At 44.3% G+C, this 18,544-nt stretch overlaps 1 protein-coding gene across 1 annotated transcript in view; it reads right to left on the bottom strand.

Annotated features, from left to right (window-relative positions):
* Pitpnc1 (phosphatidylinositol transfer protein cytoplasmic 1) overlaps window positions 1–18,544 on the bottom strand; it is a 269,794-nt gene that overhangs the window by 119,718 nt on the left and 131,532 nt on the right. The window contains exons 3-4 of the mRNA XM_013148395.3: window positions 10,372–10,460; window positions 9,134–9,141 (exon numbers count right to left, since the gene is read on the bottom strand). Coding sequence (XP_013003849.1) covers window positions 9,134–9,141; window positions 10,372–10,460 — 97 coding nt within the window. The remainder of the gene's footprint in view (window positions 1–9,133; window positions 9,142–10,371; window positions 10,461–18,544) is intronic.

Genomic DNA, 18,544 nt, shown 5'->3' with positions numbered 1-18,544 from the left:
CATTACCTTCGCTTACAGTCGTGGGGATGGCTGGATGGTTCTCTAATTTCTTTCCAAACACAACAATCCCAGGGTTCTGATTAATAAATGTATTCTTTGCTGGACTTGTCCTTGGTTCCCTAATGAACTGTAGTGCTTTCTTTAGCTTTCTGCCTGGGATCCAGGGGAAGCTGGGGGAGGGAGGCTGAAGCAGGCAGAGAAGGTCCCGGAAGGGTGACAGCCATCCGTCTACCCCAGAGTCCGCAGCCACGGCTCAGATTACTGAGGAAGCTGATAAGGTCCAGACTGGGAGTGAAACTTGTCCCCAAGACAGCTCCTTTCAGAAAAATAGCCCAGCCTTCCTGCTGCTAACCTGAGCTCAGCCTGGGTGACTGAATGGATTCTAGTGGTGCTCCCCAGCTCTTCCAAGCCAGCCCCAACATCCATCTCTCCTGGCAACTCAGCATGGCCTGAGGTTCCCATCAGACAGTCATTTCATTCTCCCAGGTCTGTTACAATTTTGTTTTCATGCTTTTTTCATGTAAATAGTCAAACTCATGACCCCCGCGGCCTTGCTCCCCCTTGTGGCCTCTGCCACTTCAGCAGAGAGAATGATGCATCCCCGTGTCTCTTCCGTGGATGCTTATTCCAGGGTGTTGAGGCGGGAAGGTTACAACAGAAGGGTAGCAAGACTGCGTGTACCTGCATATTTGTATATTCTAGCTCAGCAGTGGCACACCGATGGCACACCGATGGCACACGTGCTGCAAAGCATTTGTTTTTGTTTTTATTGGTACCGGGGATCTAACTCACGAATGCACGCTAGCAAGGCAGGCGCTTATGCTGCTGAGCTAAATCCCCAGCCCTAGAGGGCTATTTGTATCTTTGAAAGCTCCGAAAAGTTTGCCACCACTGGTGGAGGTCACCGTTATCAACCTACCACAACTTCAGTTTTCAAATTCCTACAAATCAGAAAAATCCTTTTCCCTTGCACAGTATGAGTGAGGCTGAGTTGATGTTGCTGAGTTATGTTCAGCTTCAAGTATAGATTTTTGGTTTTTGGGGTTTTTTTTTAAGCTTTCAAAAAAAATAAAAAGAATCAACTGTGTACTTTGGAAGGCAGCCAGCTTCCTCAGGGCATCTTCCACTGTGACTTTACGAACTTCAGAAGAACCTGACTGTTGAAGAGCGGGTTACACAGTCTGTCCTCTGGAAAACTGTCACTGTGCTGTTCTTTGTATAGTGTATATAATTAAGATTTTTCCCATAATCAAGTTAAAGATATTTTTCCACTTCCTGGGCAAATTGCATCTCTATGTAATTCTAAACACACAGTCACTCCCAGTGATGAAGAAGTGTTTATGCCTTGATAACTGAGATAATGTCCAAGTCCTAGATGACCCTCAATATAAAATTCTCTTGCCTGGTTTCTGTCACACTGCGGACAGCGCAGGCTGACAGTGTGATACAGGAGATCCCGGTTACAGATCCCTATTGCTCTGGGTTAATGCTGCCTGAGCAGCTGGGCGTGTTCAGAGCCCTCAGGGCTGCCACTCTGAGGGAGGGAGGGCCTGGTGACTGGTTTAGGGGTCAGGCATTGGAGAAGTTTTTCTTTGGGGTATAGAACATAAAATAGAGGGCTTGAGAGAGACATCAAAAAGAGGTATTAGGGATTGAAGGATTGAGGTATGAGGAGCTCACTTAAAAAGCATTTAGAACAAGGAAGATGAACAAACAGAAGACAAGAGAAGAACCTTGTCGTGTAACTATGTCCTGTGTAGAACTGAAAGCATTTGTCAGGCAGCATGGAACAGACCCCTCGCCAGACCCAAGGGTGCCCGCTTTGCTCAGGCTGCCTGGGCAGGCAGTGTGCAACCATGGTGAGTCCAAGCCAGGAGTAGCAGCTTCAAAATATGTACTGCAGGCCTGGAGGAGGAGACCTGGAGCCAGAAAGATCCGATCCCTGGTCATGGGGAGGTGGAAAACAAAACTGTCCTCCTATATTTGGGATGGAAAATAAAAAGCAAACACATCAGAAAGAACTCGGCCTCCCTATGGAGAATTAAATCCAGACCTTGGCCTGACACTGAATGCTCCGTGAGCTGCCCTCCGCATGTCCTGGTGACCAGGACTTAGCAGTCTCACCTGCCCACCAGGCCAGAATAAGCATGCCTGGACAGACTTGCTTGGACAGACTCGGACCCCAGGCCCGAGTGCTGAAACCCTCACCCCCAGGGGAACTTTGTATTTGATAATGGGACCCCTGGAGGCATGTAATCTAGGTGTAGGGTAGGAAAAGCATGATGGGATAAGAGTTCTTATCAGACGATACCAGAAATCTTGCTTTCTGTCCTTGCTATGGGAGATACAGTGAAAAGGTTACCATTTTCAAATCACTCAGGGAGCCTCGCCAGGAATGCAATCAGCTGGCACCTTGACCTTGGAATTTCCAGCCTCCAGAACTGGAGGAGATAAATGTCTATTGTTTAAACCGGGCCTCCCCAATCTATGGTATTTTGTTAGAGCAGCCTGAGTTGACCAGACAGAGGAGGTAAAGGTGAGGAGAGCTCCGTCCTCCTGCAGGGCAGCTTCCTGCCACCTTCTTCTAGGAAACTAGAAAGTAGAAACGGTTCCCCCAGATAATGCTTATCTCTCTTTCCTACAATGCTTGGATAACACTTCCGAGATAGCACTTACATTGCATACATGTCTTTCTCACTGTACTGCCAGTTACTATTCATTGGCTCTGATTTAATTTTCCCTATCTCTGCCCTCCTCATGCCAGTTTACTTCCTGATCCAATCCTGAGGCCAGCAGTGGCTGTCCCCACAGGGCATTTGGAGCCGGCAGATCCCCAGCAAGACAGGTTCCTGATCCTGATCAAGGCACACTGATGTGCTCTGTTCTCAGGACCTGATTACTGCCAAGCCCAGTTCTGCCACACTGCCACCTCTCATCTCTAAAGCTGCCAAGTAAAATACAAGACCACCAGGGCTGGAGGTGCCATTCAGAATACTTGGCTTCTATGCACAAAGCCCTGGGTTCAACCGCCAGCAACACAGAACACAAAACAAACAGAAGACAAGAGAAGAACCTTGTCGTGTAACTATGTCCTGTGTAACATATGGACATATTTACACTGAAAATTATTTTCCATTTATCTGAAAATTCAGACAGAACTGATCCCCCAATACCTTTTCTTACAAAAGCTGAAAACCTTAGCTCCCCAGCACTGTATGACTGAGCAGCCTGCCTGAGGCTGTGGTGTCCTGCCCTTACCAGTCACCCACACTGATGACCACAGCTCTGTCCCTGAAGCCTCAGGCTCCAACCCAAAGGCCAGGACTCTGCTTTCGTGCTGCAGCTGCAGAATTCCCCAGAGCCATTCCTCTATCTCCTGGGCTGACCCTCTGTGAAAACTCAGCCAGCCTGGCATTGTACAGCCCAGAGTACGGGTCTGGGGCCAGCCCAGTGTCTCAGCTGCGTCCTGTCTCATCTCCAGAAAACCCCCATGACATACAGATGGCTCCTAGGCTTTGACCAGTGCATCCAGCTATCTCATCCAGACTGTGATACTGCAGGGCCAGGAGAACAGCTTGGTGACACTCTCCAGTGCCCAGCATCCCACTTTGCACATTAAGAAGTCTTACCAGACGACTGCTGACCTCACACTAACAGATGGTACCCAAAGGTATGGACTAGACAAGAATTTGCAAAAATATTAAAATAAAATTTTTTAAAAGGCTGGATAATTTTTTTTGCAAGTAGTCAGTACAATTTTTTTTCAATATTTACCAGTTTTAAATATAACCATGTAAAAAACAAATACTTCAAAAATGGAAAATATTAGAAAGTTAATCAGTGCTATTAATCTTTCCATGCCAACAACCTTCTTGCTGGGATAAGCAACACTAGTTCATTGATAGGAATACGTGAAGTGATGGGATACTGGAGATTAGAACGAGGCTTGGCTGAGAGATCGCACATGACACAAGCGAAGCAGTGCAAACAGCTTCCAAGTAAGTCAAAGGTTTCCCTCGAGCTTCCCGCCCTTCAGTTATGGCCATGCTCGCCACAAGCAGGTGGCTGGGACACAAAGCATGAGTGGGTTACCGCCCTTTTCCACCAGGTAAGAAGCAATGCTTTTCGTTGTTTCCTGAGTCAGGGTTGCACTATGTAGTTCAGGCTGGCCTTGAACTCACTGTGCAGCCTGAGCTGGCCTCAAACTCACAATGCTCCTCCTGCCTTGGCCTCCTGCGGCGTGTGTAAGATTACAGGCATGCACCCCTAGACCTGGAGGAAACGTATCTCAGTGGGGTGACTCATCTAGCTTTCAGGGTCAGACTGTCCATCTTTGGTTACAGAGACTCATTCTTGGTTGTCTTTTGGTTTATTTTAAATAATACTTATTCTTAATAAGTTAAGTTAATGCGAAGAGTAAATGTAAAATTAAATTCAGTTTTTTAGGGAGGCTACTGGGGATCAAACTCATGTCCTCACACTTGCCAGGCAGGCCTTTAATGCACTGAGCTAAATATGAGATTAAACACAGCAACTCGGGCTGGGGATTTAGCTCAGCGGCATAAGCACCTGCCCGGCAAGCACGAGGTTGTGAGTTCGATTCTCTGCACCAAAAAAAAAAAAAAAGCACAGCAACTCAACAGAGGATTACCCTTTACTATACAATGAGGGCCACTCAATTTTAGTGACCTTCACTCAGAGTTTGCACAGTAAAGTATATCTGGGGCATCTCAGTGGCTAACCCTCATAGCGCATAGTGAGGAAGGTCTATACCCTACTCTATTGCCCTGACCCCACTGGGGGTGCAGCAAGTCACCGCCCTTTTTCCCTCATTGTTGTCTAAGAGATGACTTCACTAAATATGAAATATCATAGCTCTGGTGACCACAATACATCCACACATAGCAAAATTTACACAGAGGGTTGGGGATATAGCTCAGCGGCATAAGAGCCTGCCTGGCAAATTCAAGAGCAAGGTCCTGAGTTCGATTCCTGTATCCCTCCTCTCAAGTGTATACAGAGACACAAACTAGCTTGACTGTCTCTTAGCACAGAGGCAGTGGACTCTGACAGGGAGCAGGAAGGACTCGTAAAGGAACCCAGGGTCGGACAATACAGTGAGAGACCAACTCACATGCTGAGTCAAACAGAGAAGGGTAAGAGGCTGTACAGCTATAACTTTATTCTTCATGTGTTTTTGTCCCCGAATTACATCAAACAGGAATAACATAATGTAGCCTCTTTAAAAGTCTGATGGGTGACGCAGGAATGCTGCAGGGCAGGGGCTTGGCGGAAGTACAGCAAGTCCCCTAGAGCTCCTCAGAGGTGAGGAACGCTCATGGGAGCTGATCTGAAGTCCCCCCAGGAGGACTGTCTGAGGGACAAGCTGGCCCCAGGGAGACTACATTGTTGAATCATATTTTGGAGTGTTGTACTCTAAGAAAATAGCTTCGTTATATGTGTATTATAGCAAACCTGCAAACGTGGCTTACTAAATGTGTTTTTTTATCCTTTTTCCCTAACTGATATGTTAAGTGACCTAATTGGTATGTTGAGCAATACTCTCCTCTGTAAAGAATTGCAAGAATCTCACCTAATTGATATGTTAACCATTGTTGCCCTCTACAAACTACAGAAGTTGTGCTAAAACAAGCTAACAAGGGTTGTTAATCACTGTTAGGCACCTCTATTATCCGCTAAAGAACTAAAGAAAACTAGGATGGCCCACTAATTTACACTTGTTTAAAGTAACCTGCTTGTGTGCAGAGAGATTTGCGTATGAGTTTAACCCTTTACCCTGACCTTGACACATAACCGCCGTTTTCTGTTCTGTATGGCGCCTTATTGCCTCCCTCTCCCCTCACCTATCTATCTAGGCCATAAAGAATTTGGGTTTCTGGTGACCTCTTCCAGACCCGGTGATGATCTGTCATAAAATGAGCCTGCCCCAAATTTTAAGAACTGTTTAGCTTCAAAGAAATTACTGGGAAATACTATGGCCCAAACCCCAATCAGTGCTTTCCTTTTGTTCTGTATGCATCAAATGAGTTAGATATCAGATCTTTGTAAAACTTAAGTTTCAGCTTCTTGTAACTCTTGACCCCTTCACACCCACAAGGGAAAACGAGCTGTCCTGGGATAATTAACTGCCCACTTTCTTCCCCAAATATTGCTGCAGATGTGCCACTCCGAGATATGTCAGTCTGTAGGATGGGAGTAATTTGAGAAACACCAGGAACTCCCGAGATTGTCAGAGCTAAGTGGACAGCAATACAGTTTCCAGACTCGGGTCAACAAGTTTGATGGCTCTGTAGGTTTCTTTGTTTCTCCCCCCTTTTCCTCCAGCCTCTTTTTAAAGTCCTCCCTTCAGTCTCTGGGACACAGTCTCCAAATTGGCTCCCGGAGACTGGTCACCAGGCCTGGAAATAAAGCCTTTGCTACCTAAATTTTCGGTCTCTTGTTTCCTTGGATTTTATACCGGGCATGAGTTATAACAGGAGCTGGGGCTGTAACTCAGTAGGACAGTGCTTGCCCCGCATATCCAAGGCCCTGGGCTTGATGTCCAGTAGAGGGGAAACAAACAAACAAACAAACAGAACCTGTGCTTTTATTCTGTTTCTGAAATGTCAAACTTAAATACATATTCTTAAAGATGAACACAATATCATCAAATATATTTTGGACTTCATTTCTCTGTTAATATTATTATTGCGCCCACATTTTATGGTACTGTCAGCAGTTTTATGGCCAATGGGTACCAACAGTTTTGGGTCCAATCAAGGTAATTTAATTCTACAGTTCACCAGGTAAACACTTGCTTTTGTGTAGTTACACGGACAAGATTTCTCTTGTCCACATAATGACTGACATTTTAGACTAAAAGTCCAAATAAAAGCATTCAGGAAGCAGAAAGCAGGATAGCATCGGGTATCACTAAAACAAAACGATTTCCTGGACAATTAGTACCTTCCAGGAGCATAACTGCAGCCCAGGCTGCGTGGAAGGGTGCTCAGACCTCTTCCCACAGCGCACTCAGCATAGGCACGGCTGTGCTAACATTACCTGGTACACAACTGTGAATGTGCGCTGAATATCCACCAAGCACTCAGGTAAGACTTGAAGTGAATTATTTAATATAAGCTTTACATCACCTTTATGAGACAGCTATCACTCGGTCTGACAGATGAAGACAGGGAGGTTAAGGGGAGGCAACGTGCCCCCAAGTCTTACTACATGACAACGCCTATCGGCCTAGAGGTGGGAGTCCACCTCGTTGGTTCAGTAGGAGAGCTGGGAAGCCACATCACTGCCTTCTGTCCACAGCAGGGTGCCCCTCCCATTCGCCAGGTCTGGGCTGGCGAACCAGCATGGAGCCAGACCCAGCCTGCTGTGCGTGAAGGTGACTGTGCAAGTGTATCTACACGGTGTCTGTGGTGACTTTACAATAATAGAATCTATGACCAGGAATTTAGCTCAGCGGCATTAGCGCTTGCCTGGCAAGCGCAAGGTCGTGAGTTCGATCCCCAGTTCAAACAAACAAAAGAATTTTATGAACTACAAAGCAGAAAATATTAAAAATAGACCCTCTGCAGAAAAGCTTTTCCAGCTTCTGTGTCAAGATCATGGTATACCTCAGTTAATAGCTCTAAGAAGGAGGGATTTCCCAATTTTAGAAAATAGTTAACAGGTTCAGAAAAGCCGCACTGCTGGTGCTAAGCAGTGGATTCCTGAATATACTTTAAAATTCATATTTTATCATACAAATATGACATTTTTTTTGAAGTGAGGGACATCAGGCAAAATATGCTCTACATTTTCTTATTATTTCATCGAAGAAAAAAATATTTTAAACGCAGGAATGACAGGACAGAATTATGAACAGTCCTTCACAATAAATATTTAGGAAAAAATTTGAATACTATTCCTTTTTTTTTTTTCTAATTCTGCAGAGAATAGGTAAAGATGTAACCATGGACCAGCACGAATTAAAAGCTAATGGGGGAGCTTGCTAGGGAATTTCAGTCAGGAAGTGTCAGAGCCAGAGAACATGCAAGCTTATCTGACTCCAAAGCCCATGTTAGGGCCATCTATCTGTCTGTCTGTCTGTCTGTCTATCTATCTATCTACCCAGCTAGCCCCTCCCTATCTATCACTCTTGCACACATTCATTCTATCATTGCACAGCTTTTCACTAAGGATCCACTAGGTACTGGATGCCTGGCTCACACCAAGGACATGATAAACTATTTTCCTACATTTCTCTTACCATTATTTTTTCCTTTGGCTGTTTTGATTGAAATAAAAATTCAAATATCACAGATCAGTTAACTATTTTCTTGTTATGACAGCTTGACCTGTGAGCCACTGGGGAAAATAATAGAAATGAAAAGCCACAACACAGTGGTATTATAGAATCTCTTTTTCTCTGTCTGGCTGTTTGGCTATCTGTCTGTCTGTCTGTCTGTCTGTCTCTCTCTCTCTCTAAGTAGTGGCCTCAGAGATTCATAGGACAAAATACTATTAAATTATTTCACCAAGCCACAGAGACTGCCCATTCTAGAATTCTGAACTTTCAATATAATTGTTTGCACATATGCCATTGTGGCTTTAAGTTTCTCTAATATATAAAACCCACATTTTGCCAATTAACTACCATAGTTTCTTTATTTTTTTCTTTTTCTTTTTGAGATATGGTTTTGCTATGTAACTCAGGCTGGCCTTGAACTCATTTGGTAGCCCAGGTTGGCTGCAGACTCACAGCCATCCTCCTGCCCTGGCCTCCAGAATGCTGTGATTACAGATGTGCACTACCATACCCAGCAAGTCTCTTTAATATTATGCTGCTAGAAACTGTTCTTCCATTATAATGAACTACTACCACAAAAGCAATCAAACTATTTAAGAATTATAAGCAGAAGAGTGATTATCGAAGAACTTTAACTTAACATTAATATTTTTGATGAGAACATTCAAACTATTGCATTATATATAGCTATGTAATAGCTTACATTTAAATATTTGATTCTGAATTATTCCTCTTTTGAAAATTATTACATTGATAAGACAAGTACAAGAAATGTTTTAATTACTCTACTGATCATAGAATATTTCTTAAAAATTAAATGAAACTTACTGTGTATTCTGATTCCAGGTGTTCATTTGGAGAAGAGGGAACAGAAAAAAAAAGAGAGAAAAAAAAGATGATGATTTAGGCCACACATATGTAATATAAAACCACAGAACTAACAACTATTGCTGAGTTACAATTCTAATTAAAACTATGGTACAGAAACCTTCCAAAAACTGGATATTCATAAATACTGAATATCTTCATGTTTGCTTTGAAACGCTTTCACATGACACTTCTGTAGTAGGACAAAAAGATAAGATTCAATTAACTTACAGGTTTGTGGCTAATTAAAAACCCAAGAGTTGTCATTATAAAAGCAGAATTAAAGTCTAATAACTCTGGAAGAGCATTTCATTAACCACAAAGAAAGTGTTTTGAGTGGAAAAGCAGCTTTTATAACCCATACTGAGAGCTTGTTACGATGTTGATAAGGGATCCCAAGTTTCCGTGTGCTGGAGTGAAGAGACCAAGCCTAAATTCTGAGCGGGCACAGTTTCTCCTACAGTATCCAGCACGGAGTTTATTATCATTGCATTAGGGAGAAATGATTTTAAAGATTTTCTTATTATCCAAGAGCAAAGGAGGGCACTGGGGTAGAGAGACTCAAAGAGACTGAGCTGCATCCCCAAGTCCTTTAAAAATTGTTTGTTTGTTATGCAGACTGGATCTCACACTGACTTGCCTATATTGGGCTCAAATTTGCAGGCTTCCCTGCCTCAACCTCCCCAAATGCTGGGATTACACAGGCCTGTGCCACCACACCCAGCTCAAAAGAAACCTTTACAAAAATTACAATCAATGTTTTTAGGGATGGAGCTATAAAACAAACAAGTCAAAGTAAACAAGTTGTTTATTTACAAATCATAGAGAAAAATAAGGAAAATAAAACCTCTAAACCTGCTGGGGATTTAGCTCAGTGACATAAGCACCTGCCTAGCAAGTGCAAAGTGGTTCAATCCTTGGTACCAAAAAAATCCCAAAACCTCTAAACCTGTCACTCAAAAGATCTCTTTACTTTTTTTTTTTTTTTAATGGTACCAGGGATCGAACTCACGACCACATGCTTGCAAGGCAGACACTTATGCAGCTGAGCCAAATCCCCAGCCCCTACTCAAAAGATCTTTACCTTCTTTCTTCTTAGGCTCTCACGGGCCCCTCATGGGTAACCAGCCCTAACTCAGGGAAGTCCCTCTATTATGCTGCCCTTGCATTCACTCCGTATGGTTTTGTTAAGGACTTACCTGTAATTGTGTAGGGATAATAGTTCCAAGCCTTCTCTGTCACATAAAATATTTTGGGGACCACAGCTCTAGCCCAACTAGGAAGTTTGCTAAGAAGAAAGAGAGAAAGAGAAAAAAAAGATGGTTAGAATTTGTTGAGAACTTCACCACGCTACCACATTTTTCTAGATAAATAGCTAGAGAAGTCAGAGGAATTCTCAGGCATCTCTTTTTCCATGACCCTCCCTTCTCCCACCTCTCTGGTCTCTACCACATAGTCATTTCCTCTGCATATTCATGTGCTCTCAAAATTCATGAAGGTAGAAGGCTGTAGCCTGGTGTGGGGAGGAGGGCTGTCTACCTGTCCTTTTCCATTGGATCTGAAAGATTATGAGAATTTGGGATCACTGGAGAGTGTGGCCAAGTTGAACTTTGACCTCTAGAAGGAGTATACTGAAGTAATAAAAAGGGACGGTGTGACTGGGTGACTTAGGTATGGTATGCCAGCTTGACTGGGTTAATCAATGCCTAGGAGCTTAGTAAAGCACACTTCTGGGTGGGGCGTGAGGACTCACTTTGGGCAATATACATGATCCCCAGCAGGTTCCTCTCTGGCACTGTTCTTCTGCTCTGCTTCCTGGCCACTATGAACTAAGCATTTTCTACCATGGTGTTTCTGCTTTAGAGACAGTTGACCATGGACTGAGCCCCCTGAAACCATAAGCCAAATTAAACCTTTCCTCCTTCAAACTGTGGGTGCTGCTGTCATGTCTTGGATGAAAACGCTGACTGACAGCAGATGATTGAGCCCAAATTGGAGGTGTGCATGTTGGAAAGAGGATTCAGCTGAACAGCCCTTATGAGCAGCCTTTAGGAAATGAACAAAAGCAACAGAGAGCAGAAAGATGAAGACACAAAGGGGAACAAAACATAGCTCTTTGATGGCTGTAGTGGTTTGAACTGTGTCCCTAAAAAGGATGTATCTGCACCTTAACGTTTGGTACCCATGAATATGATCTCATTTAAAAACAAGGTCTTTTAGATGTAATTAAAGATAAGGATCTCAAGATGAAACCATCCTGCACTTAGGTTATGCCCTGACTCCAATGACTGGGATCCTTATTAGACAAAGGAGAGGGAGATTTAGGACTCAGAGACATGCAGAGGGGAAGCTGTGTGAAGATACCAGCAGACACTGACAAAATACTGTAATAAGCCAAAGGACACTAAGGAATGCAAGACACACCAGGAGCAGGGAGAGACTGCAGGACAGAGGTCCCCAAGGCATACAATGCTTCTAACACCTTGGTTACTTTTTAAAACTCCTGCTCCCCAGAACAGTGAAAAGATAAATCTGTGTGGTTTTAAACCATCTAGTTTTGGCAGTGTGTTGTATCAACTCTCAAGCTAATCCAATGACAAAGCCATTCCTGTGGAGTCGAGGCCTGGACAGCCATTTGTAGAAAACAAATTCTCAAAAAGAACAGGTCCCAAGGTCTTTTATAAACCAAAGACTAACTTAAGTTTGATTTTCTGCCAGAGGTAAACCCTACAGCTTAGGGCTGGCCCAGAGAAGTCTACAAATATCTCTTACGATATTTAAGGAACATATGATGACTCCTTAAAATTTATCTAGATGATTTCATTTCCCCCCAGCGCTATAACCAGGAGTTTTCTGTCTTCCCAGGGGCTGCCATTTTGCTTCTTTCCTGTGCGGGTGTCTACAGCTGAGTCTAGGACAACTATCATCTAGCAGTAGATGACACCCAGGGCGATGATGAAGACACGCAGCTCCTTAGTGCAAAGAACATCAAGAATCAGCTTTGAATTTCAATCTGATTTCATCAAGAAAGGAAGGGCATCGAGCTAAGGGGAGTGGAGCTCTATTTAGTGGAGCTAAATCTTTCTTAGGTATGGAATATAAATGACAATCAGAGCCAGTAAAAGAATATAAACTTTGCGTGTCTTCTCAAATTATTTCTCTCCTTTCTTTTTTTGGTACTGGGAATCGAACTCAGGACTTTGCACCTGCCAAGCAGCACTGTGCCCCTGAGCTGCATCCCTGGCCCAATTTCTCTCATTTCTGATAGTATCCAGGCCCTGTTTCTGAAAAGACAGGTATGTATTTTTAATGGCTAGCCAGACCTAACCCCAAACAGTGGCTGAGTCAGAGTTACAATAAATGGGGGAAATCAAAGCTCCCCCGAAGCTGACTGAGTGTCAGTTGAAGGCTGGTGCTCTCATGCGGGCTGTGAGGAGAGAGGCAAAGTCATTTGAAAATTCACATAAGACTTCTTGCAGCTATAACGCAGGATTTCTCACTCCTATAAAGTCGTCTCTGCAGTAACTGCTCATTTACCTTACGTTCCCATTTCTCAAAGGATGGAGCTGCTCCCTGACAGGGCTTTTATAGCTTCTGCTGTGATTGATTCCATCAGTCACTGGCGCTGGAGTGTGACTGAGGCTGGGAGTTGATGTGGAGTGGGAAAATCCCACTGGCTGACTCGCGGGAAATGCAGGAAGGCAAAGCTTCCTCCAGGGGCCCTCCTGTTGGAACACACACCCCAGAGCAATCTGCCAATGGATCCTGCAGGCAGATGTGGATTCCGGCCATAGGTAATTGTTTTCCTGTGCTTCTAATGGACTGAAATGTGGCTGGCGACTCTCCCGAACTAAGTGAGCCATTGTTTAGTTTAGACAAAGTGCAAATGGCTCCCCACAGCTCTAGAATCCATTCTCCACCTCCCTTTGTGAGGAGGGTTCCATCTCCTTTGCTTGTGTCCTCAAACCCATCAGGCTCCTCTTGTGTAGCACCCCACATAATTCATTCCCTTAGCATTTAAAAATGCTGCCAGCACAACTGCATTCCTAAGTAACAATCATTTTCTGGAAGGAAGATGAAAACCACTGGCAATTTTCCACTCACATTAAGACTCTTCCTGTTCGTAATTGGTCAGGACTCCTGATTCTAGACTATTTTAGCTGTTTCGTGCACCAACTCATGAAGGATAAGCAGCCTTATAACCAATTATCTTTTCCAACGAGATGCCTTAAAAAAAAAAACAGTCACTTCAGCCAAAATGGCTGCTATGACTTTATGTTACTTTTCTAACTTAGCCTGGGGAAGAGAACTTCCTTGTATGAGCCAGGATTAGGCCAAATACTGAGGCTTTTGTAACAAGTCCCCTGATATATCTGTTATAGTTTGGAGTTAAAAGTCTCCCCCAGGCCCATGTGTTAAAGGCTTGGTCCCCAGAATAGCTGTTATGGTTTGCATTCAAATGTTCCCCTAAACCTCACGCAGTCATAGGTGGGGCTTTTCAGAGGTGGCTGGATCTAGCATGTGTGATGCTGGGATTAAGGGTTTATGATTACTGATCATGTCATCGGTTGGTTGACCCTAATCCCAGCCAAAATATAACGCAAAAGGGACAAAAAGATGCTGTTAGGGTCCCTCCCGTGCTTGCTTGTTTAGCTGTCTTCCGCCTGCCACAAACTGTTTCCCCTTTGTGATGACCTTCTCCACGCCACCCTGCCTTGAAGCCAGCCAATTACGGACTGAAACCTCAACAAACTGTGAGCCAAATAAACCTTTCCCCCTTGAACTTTGGATGTTCAGTGTTTTGTCTCAGCAGTGAGAAAAGTAACTAAGAGTGGACTTTCTGGAAGACAGTGGGACCATTTTAAGGTAGGGTCTGACGGGAAGTCCTCTGGTCATTAGGAATGTGCTTTCCAAGGGGCTTGGGGCCCTGGCCCCTTCCTCTTCCTCCTTTGCTTCCTGGCCACAGTGCTCCCCTCTCACCCACTGTGACCTCACATTTCCTCCAGAGGCTTAAAAACAATGGGTCAACCCCATTGTGATCTGAAACCTCTCAAACTGTGAGCCAAAATAAATCTTTTCTCTTTATATGGTCATCATCTCAGGCACTCTGTTACAACAGCAGAAAGCTGACTAACCCCATGCTATTTTAGTATTCTAAGCCCACTAACAGGTCTGCTTTCAGCCCTCTTTCCCTAGAACACTTCATTGTTTGAATCATTTTTTGGTCTGAGAAAGTAGAATTTATTTTTCCCTACAGTAGTGATTTATCGGGACCTGCAAAGGCAAATGGAATTAAATTAGTCTCCACTATTGCTGTCACTTTCATGATGTATACTGTCACACAGCCTACAACGCTAAGAAAAAGTCTGTCACTCAAACTCACTACAAAGTGTCAAACAAGACTCTGCTTTAGAAAAGCAGAGTCTGAACCAAGTCCTCAGTCCATGCACGGACTAGGATCAAAGCTTCCAATGGCCCAGGCTTTAAAGACATTTAAATTTTACCACTTACTAGAATCTGAAAACATGTGAACCAAGGAATGATACAATCTGTCACATCGCCCCAGACATCTTTATCTCCCCCCCCCCCCACGAAAAAAAGAGCACCTCTCAAAGACAGGCTTCGAAATGTTTGGTTCCTTACTTTTACATTTTAGTATAAAGTAAAAAGTAATCCATGACACAGTCATGTGTGCAGCTCATCCTTGGCCAGCATTAGCCCTGAGTTCTCCTGTACCAGGAGATTCCTCAGTCCTGGCACAGCTGGTACCCTAAAGTAGAGGTTCTCAGTAGAGTGTGATTTTGCCTCCTATACTGAGAAACATTTTACAGTTTTTGAAATGTTCTGATTGTCTTAACTGGGATGGGTTCAGGGGTTGCTGTTTGCACCAGATGCACAGCACCAAGGGTGCTGCCCAATGCCTCTCACGCACCTGAAAGCTCCAGATGACAAATAAATATCTGGTCCAAAGAGTCAACAGGGAAAAGGCATGGTCTGCCTCTCATCTCCTGCACAGCCACGTACATAGTCTGCCTCTCCTATCCTGTAATCACATGGTTCCCAAGCCTGCAACTGCCCTGATAAGAAGGTCCCTGGGGTCAGGTCTGCTCTGAACAGGCCTCGGGCTAAGGGTGTTATACAAAGCTCCCTTGGTAGCCAATCTCACACTGAGTGTATGCTCATTTGGGATTTGTTCCGGAAGGCAGTGAACACCATCAGACTAAATATGGTTTAAATGGAGTCTAATTTCATTTTCTTAACAGGGGCCAGAAATGTGACAATCTCAACTGGAAATCCGGGACTTAATCATCCCCAGCAGAAAAGTCAGTCTAGGGACTGAAACCCTACATGGTTTTCTGCTCTGAGATGATGCTCCCTCCACACAGGATCCTGCTGCCCTAGTATCCTCATCTCCCTCTGGCCCAGGAAGAATGTGCTGGGCCAGAAGATGCTGAAAGTTAGCATCTGACAATGATTTGATAATAATCCTATCCGGTTGTATGTACAGTCATTTCTGAAGCCTTTAAATTTCTTCTCCAGCTGCTATGATTCATTCAGTACTCTTCTGAATGGTTGCTCTGGCTGGTGTTTCTGTTGTGCTCTTATGTAATTGTTTATACAGCAATAAAGAGATGAGCAGAGTTTCCGGACAAGAGCTATCACCTGTGGGTGGTGGGGCTGCTGCAGGTTCATGCACGGGAACTTTTCGGAAGCAGAAGTTGGACTCGCCCACCCACCATCCTCCCTATTTAAAAAGACTTAGCATTGGATTTTGAGAAAAGAGGCCTGCTTCATGCAGACCCGTGGGAGGCTCTGCTTGGAGGGGCATGTGGTTGGCAGGCTGGGCAGCTCCCAGGAAGCCGGTGCCTCACGTCCACATCACCTTTCCGGGGTGAGAGGTAGAACCCAGCTGGTAAACACTTGATTGGGTGCCCCTTAAAAATGCCCAGCAAGGCCTGAGCACCCTATCTCTGGCTCCCTGTAAGAAGTGGTTGTTCGAGCAGAAGAGAGGCCCAGCAGCGTGAGGGCTTTCAGACACGCTCTTAAGTATCTAGATGGGGACAGAATAGAATAGGATGGAATGGAAGGTATATAAAGAAGCAGATCCTTACACACTATAGTTTTTCCACAGCACTATAACCTTCTTAAAAATAATCTGTATACATATATATTAGTACTATATTACATATATATAAAATTTTCCTGTGTATGGCAATAAAAATATTTTTATAGAATACATGAAAATACATATTCTAAAATATATAATGTTCTTATGGCTATAACATGCTCTCAATTAGAAGGCAAGTCCCACCAGTGGAGGGACCTTTGTTCTATTCACGGTTACATCCCCAGCATCCAGAACGGTGCCTGATAATATTTAATGAATGAATGAAGGTTGTCTTGTCTATCCAGAGGCAGCAATGATTATGAAGATTTCTCAAAAACAGCAAGGAGATAGGCTAGTGGGTCGGACTCAGTGACTGTGGTACTGTCTGCATCGCACGTTCTCTGGGCCTTGGGCTCTCCCAAAGTCACAGAAGCTTCGTGCTCTGCTTTGCTCAGAAGATCTTGGAGAGCTGGCAGAATAGGAAGAGGAAGTGGGAAAGATCCAAGCCGTGGCAACAAGGTTGCGCCAGTGTGCTATTAGGTAAAGGGGCCAGCTGGCGCCTTTGCCTGCCTGGTGAAAAGCTATAGCCTCTTCTACCAAAGCCAACAAGACCAGTAGAGTGTGCCACGGAAAGCGAGGGCCACTGTGTGGAAAGAATGCTGCTGTCTCTGTGCAAAATCAATTCAGGCACTAGTGGGATCACCATTAGAAGCTGGCAATCCTCCCTGACTGGCAGCTGCCAGCACAGTCTAATTAATCTAGCAGCCGTGGCGGTGGAGAACATGATACTTCATGATTGAAAAACAAGCCTAAAAATAGGCTCCATCTTTTCTCCAATGCCCTCCACTCCCACCCTCATGGCCTTTCCCCACGGGCTTTAGTGCGGAGGGATTGGAGAGATGAAGGGAAATGAAAGGTGACAAAGAAAACCGACATTCATATGTTTCTGTGTTATTTAGAATCGCTCTTCCTGAGTCTGATTAATATCTTGCCTGCTTTCCCTGAACATAAGTTGAAACCAAAAGCTTTGAGATAAAACAAGAAACTGACCTGACAAACACCAAATGTATCACTGTACCTACACTCATGTGAACGGACTACATGTATCAGTACCAACTGCATTGGTACTAATGCAACAAATATACAGTACACGACCACAGACGTGTACCGTGCACCCAACTGTGCGTCAGATGCCACAGAAAGACCTGGAGGTGGGGGCTCCAGCTCCGCAATCCCTGGTAAATGAGAGGAAAGTACTAACAAAAAAAAATATGAGTATTTTAAAGGGACATTATGCCCAATTTAAAAATGATGAAGGTCTAAAAACAGACATTTCTCCAAATACACCAGTGGCCAATGAGCACATGAAGAGATACTCAGCATTATTCATCATTAGGTAAATGCCAATTCAAGCCACAATGAGACAGTCATGCCCACTGGGTTGGTTATGATCAAAAAAGACAATAACACATGTCAGTGATTATGTGGAGATGGCAGCGGCCTCACACATCGCCAGCAGGAATGTAAAGTGACACAGCCGCTTTGGAAACCATCTGGAAGTTCAGTCCTCCACCCACTGACAGCAGATTATGTTGAGGGATGTTTGAAATTAAGACATAGAACTGCAAGAAGAGGCAGTTGGGGTTCACTCACAATTGTGGCAGTAATGGTTGGAGATGGCGGGGCTGGGGATTTAGCTCAGCGGCTTAAGCGCCTGTCTTCCAAGCAGGCAGTTGTGAGTTTGATCCCCAGAACCAAAAAAAAAGAAATTTAATTTGATGGCTGGAGATGGCAGAGATGCGGCACAGTGGCGACAGAGGTAAGCCGCCTGCTTCTGCTGAATGATGGGCATTATCAGGAGGCTTTGGGCTCTCAGGAGCTGCCCTGCTTCCCATTCCTATGCCTCCAGATGACTCTATAGGCCCCTCGTGTCCCCCCATCAAATGTCCTTTCTGCTGAAGACAGCCTCAGTTTCTTCGCTGGCAACCATGGATCTTGCATGAATCAAACTGCCTGGTCGGCTCACCCCCCACTCAGCCCATAGTGACTTCCACACCAGTCCAAGTGAATGGATCACGGAGAGACAGATGTCTGGGTTTTACTTGGTGATAATAACTATGGTTGAATCTAATTCCCATTTGAACAATTTGGTTTTTTCCACATTAACGGCAGAGTAGGCCCTGATTACACGGGCTTCAAATATTTCCAGTGCCTCTCTAATAGTTATGCTGGGTAATAAATCAATAAAGCAGTTTTTGAATATG

Source organism: Cavia porcellus, unplaced genomic scaffold, assembly GCF_034190915.1.
Source record: "Cavia porcellus strain 051 isolate PalLab524CR breed Dunkin Hartley unplaced genomic scaffold, mCavPor4.1 scaffold_32, whole genome shotgun sequence".
NCBI lineage: Eukaryota > Metazoa > Chordata > Mammalia > Rodentia > Caviidae > Cavia > Cavia porcellus.
Note: the sequence above shows the minus strand (reverse complement) of the source record. Positions and strands in the feature narration are given on the sequence as shown.